A 4838-nucleotide genomic window follows, 5' to 3' on the forward strand; every position below is an offset into this window, starting at 1 on the left:
TGTGGGTACTACTTAAATACAGAGATCCCTTAACGGTACTACTTAAATACAGAGATCCCTTAACGGTACTACTTAAATACAGAGATCCCTTAACGGTACTACTTAAATACAGAGATCCCTTAACGGTACTACTTAAATACAGAGGTCCCGATGCATCTACGTAACCCTAACGAGTGTGCATTGTAAACACATCGTTACGTAGGTGCATCGGGAGCTCTGTATATAAGTAGTGCCTGCTTTGTGTAGATATGCCCACCGTCCTATGTCAGTCCTAATCAGTCTTGCAATTGCTTCTCATAATATCAAGAAGCTAGACCTCCAACCTGAAGGTAACTACACTCAGGGGCGGATTTGACATTCACTCGGATTCAGTCTCAGAGTTGTCACAGAACTGCTATTACATAAGTGGGTTTCAGTAGGTTCAGAAGTATTCACTTAAATTCAATGCCCCCCCCCCTTTTTTTAATCTAAAAGGGACCAATAAATCAAAAAAAGGCTCAATAATTTTAAAAGAACTTTACCGGATTAGAATAAATTTTTTAAACAAGGGAAAAAAATTACAAATTATTTGATTGCTGTAAATATATTATCTGAATTTTTAAAACTAAGCTTTAGGTTTCTCTGAATTAAAGGCCCCACCCCACCACATGCATGGGGGTCCTTGGGCTATGGTCAATACTAGCCCATACATAAATCTGGCCCTGACTACACCCCTGTAAGGAGTTTTGTCCAACACTGTAATGATTCTACTAATCCACTGCCGTGACAAATCTCCCATTCAGTGCATCTAATATGATTGAATCAACTGTAAACAACCACTTCTTACAATACTTTAACCATTCAGTGTTTAAACCGGCTGTATCTGGCCCAAATATTCCACCCATTTTATGCTCAAACTGGTCAGAACCAGCATCTCTCACCTATCCTGCAATGTCATTCTAAAAATAAACAATTACATCTTTCAAATCTTGAAGTTACAAGATAATACCAGATTAATTTTTTAAGATGTGAATGAATAAGGATTACTGTTGACATTAATCTGAATGCTAAAGTGTTAAATATCTCAGTAACAAACAGCTTCAGAATAGCTAAGCTGAGATTCAAAAGTGAATCAACATTTTTCCACAATGTCAAACAAATCCTCAGCCTATTATCTTCATCCATTGCACTGAGAGACTAATGAGAAAAAATTGACCTCAAACCTGAGTAGGGACAAAGAACCCTATTCTTTTATTTTGATCTAATTTAATTAGCAACAATATAAATCCACAGCCAAATATTAGTTGATCTCTTTGGTAAATTCAGTCAAAGAGATGAAACTAAACTACTAACATACACAATGAACCAAAGAATCAGAGATGAAATATATTACTCTATTGACAAACAAGCTGTGTACACACAAACTCGAAGTTGTGTATATCATATTGTAACAACTCATGCTGGTAGCACGTAAAAGCACCCACTACACTCTTGGAGTGGTTGGCATTAGGAAGGGCATCCAACTGTAGATACTTTGCCAGATTAAATTGGAGCTTGGTGCAGCCTTCTGGCTCGCCAGTCCTCAGTCAAACCATCCAACCCATGCCAGCATGGAAAGTGGACGTTAAACGATGATGATGGTAATCAATATTATAATCAGCTTAATAAATGATCATATTAATAATCAAGCAAATATTTTTCTTCATTCATTTCTCTGATACATCTTCACATTAAACTCCATCATTATAACTGTATCATAAAACTTCATTATGTTTGATGATTTGCTGACATTTTTAGCCTGTTACATTTCTCCTGTACATTATTGCATTAAATTTTGTTTATATAAGTGGTGACTATGTCTTTACAGTTGGTCACCCTTGACTAAAACACCACATGCCTTCATTAAACTTCATCCTCACATTAAACTCTGTCATTACGTGTTTTTCACTCTCATTAACAACCACCTTAAAGGTTTACATCAAGTCAGATCCATAAGAGACCATCCCTTCTATTTACTTGCAGCTTCTTTCTATTGAGAACTTTAGCAAAAAATAATGTTTTGTTTGTTGAATGTATGAACTTTATGACCCTATTTAAATGTGATCATTAAATGTGTTTATATTAAAATGATAAATTTCCTTGTGAATTTTGTTTACTTCTGTAGAATACCAAATGGATCTTAGCAAGAAAGATACATTAATCCAGTGGGTGAGTAGATTTTATGATTATGCTTATTTTAATCTCTGTTATTGAAAAGATGCCGTAGCAGTTAAAATGCTATACTAATCATGTTATCATCATCAGTTAATGTCCATATTCAGTATTGGCATGGGTTGACAAGTTCCAATAGTCCAAGGACTGCATCCTGCTCCAGTGTTTGTTTTGGCCTGGTTTATATGGCTGGATACCCTTCCTAACACCAACCACTTTACAACGTATACTGGGTGTTTTTAAAAAAAAAATTTTTAAATCTTTTTGTGCCACCAGCACTAGTGAGGTGCTGCAGCTTGCAGGGAAGATCTGTTTTGTTGGAGGAGTTATTTTATAGCAGGATGCTTCTTCTGTTAACTTCTCAACTGTGAAGAAACCAAACCAGTTGTAAATCAAACAAGCTGGACAGAGTCATGTCCCTTTTCTAGTGCCATCAAGGCCAAATGCTTGTGATTGGCTGTACACTCATGAGGTCATGGGTTTTATCCTACAGCATAGCATCTTGAATAAGTTTCTCTTTTTATCAGGTGGCAACCTGAGCCTTGTGAGTAAAATTAAGTTGACAGAAACTGTGGAAGCCTATCAAATGGAATTGTATTTGTAATTTAAAGGTTTGTCCTTGTCACATTGTATCATGTTGGTTACAGTGGAGAATTACATCAAGTGTCTGTGGATACTCAGCCACTTACATGCTAATACAATGACCAGATGGTATAGTTTATCAGATGACTGAATACTTATTGTGAAAACTGATTTGGTATGTATTGAGGAAAATAACTCTAATGAATTTTTTTTTAATATAAATTAATGACATTTATGCAATGTAGTGAGGAAAAAACATTAGCTCAATGAATATTGGTTTCAAATTTTCACGCAAGACCAGCAATTTCCTGGGGAGGGGCTAAGTTAATTAAATCAACCTCCAGTGCTCAACTGGTACTTATTTTCTTGACCTTGAAGGGATAAAAGACAAAGTCAGCCCCGTCAGCATTTGAACCTAGAATATAAAGATGGATAAAAAAAACCACTAGGCATTTTGCTCGGCATGCTAATGATTTTACCAGTTCACCATCAGCTCATTGAATATTAATCTCATCTTCATATAAATGACAACTCTACATGTTTTAGTCTTATTAGACCTCTGTGAAACAGACTTCTCTAATTGCTAGATTAGTGATACGACAAGCACTAATGAGTAGGCATCAACAATTACTATAATAATCATCATCATTTAATGTCCACTTTTCCATGCTTGCATGAATCTGATAGAAATTGTTGAGGCAGCTTTTCTGTGGCTGGATACCCTTCCTATCACTAACCCTCATTTGTTTCCAGGCAAGGTTTCTGATGGCCAGACAGGTTTTTCATGGATACCTGGAAATGAACAACCCTGCTTACAGGACAATGGTGCTTGTTTATAGTTAGCACAAGCTGTCAAGACAAGGAGACACATGCTAAGCTTCTTTCAGTCTCCACCTAGCAAATCTATTCACAGGGCTTTGGTCAGCCTGGGGCTATGGTGGAAAGCTTTTACCCAAGGTGCTGTGCAGTGCACAGTCACTGAACTTTAAAAAGATGCGACTACACTTTCTCTTCATACACAAAAACATGAAGGAGACTGTCTTGACGTTTCATGGTTTGTTGACAGCTTATTCCTCTGCTCACAAAGAGGTCTTAACACAAATAGCTTTTTTAAATTAAACACAAATTATAACTTAGTTGTAAGAATTTAATTTTCATACTAAATAATTGATATTTACACACAACATAGCATGGTTTAGAAAACCTAAGATACAATTAAAGTATTTAAACTGCAGTTTTTATGCTGTTATTCTTTTCATACACATCAAAATGTAGGCATGTGTTCTGATGGATTTCACAGTTTGTTTACAATTCACCAGAGAAGTATCCACGTCATTTCTTTTCTGACAAAGGGATCTTTTCACAAATAGTTATTTAAATTAAGCATGGTATGCAGATTAGTCAAGCCATTGCAGCTAGGTACTAGTTTGATTTATTGATTTCTGTTTGTTGAGCTGCTAAATTATAAAAGGACACAACATACCATTTTTATGCTCATGATATGTTGTAGACATACTTGCAAAGCTAGTTTTTTTTACAATTACATGTCTGCTTTGGTATCTAGCCCTAAAAACCATGCCAAAACAAACACTGAAACCTGGTGCAGACTTCTGCCTAGCCAGCTCCTGTCAGACCATCCTTGTGTGACATCTTGAATGAGTGTCTTCTACTATAGCTTCAGGCCAATGAAATCCTTTTGAGTGGATTTGGTTGACAGAAACTAAAGGAGGCCCATTGTGTGTGTGTATGTGTATGTGTGTTTACGTGTGTGTCTTTTTGTCCCTACTACTACTGCTTGGTGTATTTACATCCCTGTAACTTAATGGTTCAGCAAAAGAGATTGATAGAATAAGTTCTGGGTTTTATAAAAATTAATTTTGAGGTTCATACATTCGACTAAAAATTCTTCAAGGTGGTGCTCCACCATGGCTGCATTCTAAATACTGAAACAAGTAAAAGGTAAAGATAAAAATGATGAAGATTATGATGATTTACTAGTCAGACTACTGGATTTTACACCTTGTAAATGACATATAAATCTAAATTCAAATTTTATTGATGTGCAT

General features: G+C 35.8%; 1 protein-coding gene across 4 annotated transcripts in view; it reads left to right on the forward strand.

The window, feature by feature from the left end:
- LOC106868475 (repetitive organellar protein) overlaps nucleotides 1–4838 on the forward strand; it is a 73284-nt gene that overhangs the window by 1336 nt on the left and 67110 nt on the right. For all 4 annotated transcript variants that reach the window (XM_014913752.2, XM_014913756.2, XM_014913755.2 and 1 more), the window contains exon 2: nucleotides 2144–2187. In XM_014913752.2, the coding sequence (XP_014769238.1) occupies nucleotides 2152–2187 (36 nt within the window). In that variant the 5' untranslated portion in view covers nucleotides 2144–2151. The remainder of the gene's footprint in view (nucleotides 1–2143; nucleotides 2188–4838) is intronic.

The sequence above is a fragment of the Octopus bimaculoides genome, chromosome 11 (assembly GCF_001194135.2).
Source record: "Octopus bimaculoides isolate UCB-OBI-ISO-001 chromosome 11, ASM119413v2, whole genome shotgun sequence".
Classification (NCBI taxonomy): Eukaryota; Metazoa; Mollusca; class Cephalopoda; order Octopoda; family Octopodidae; genus Octopus; species Octopus bimaculoides.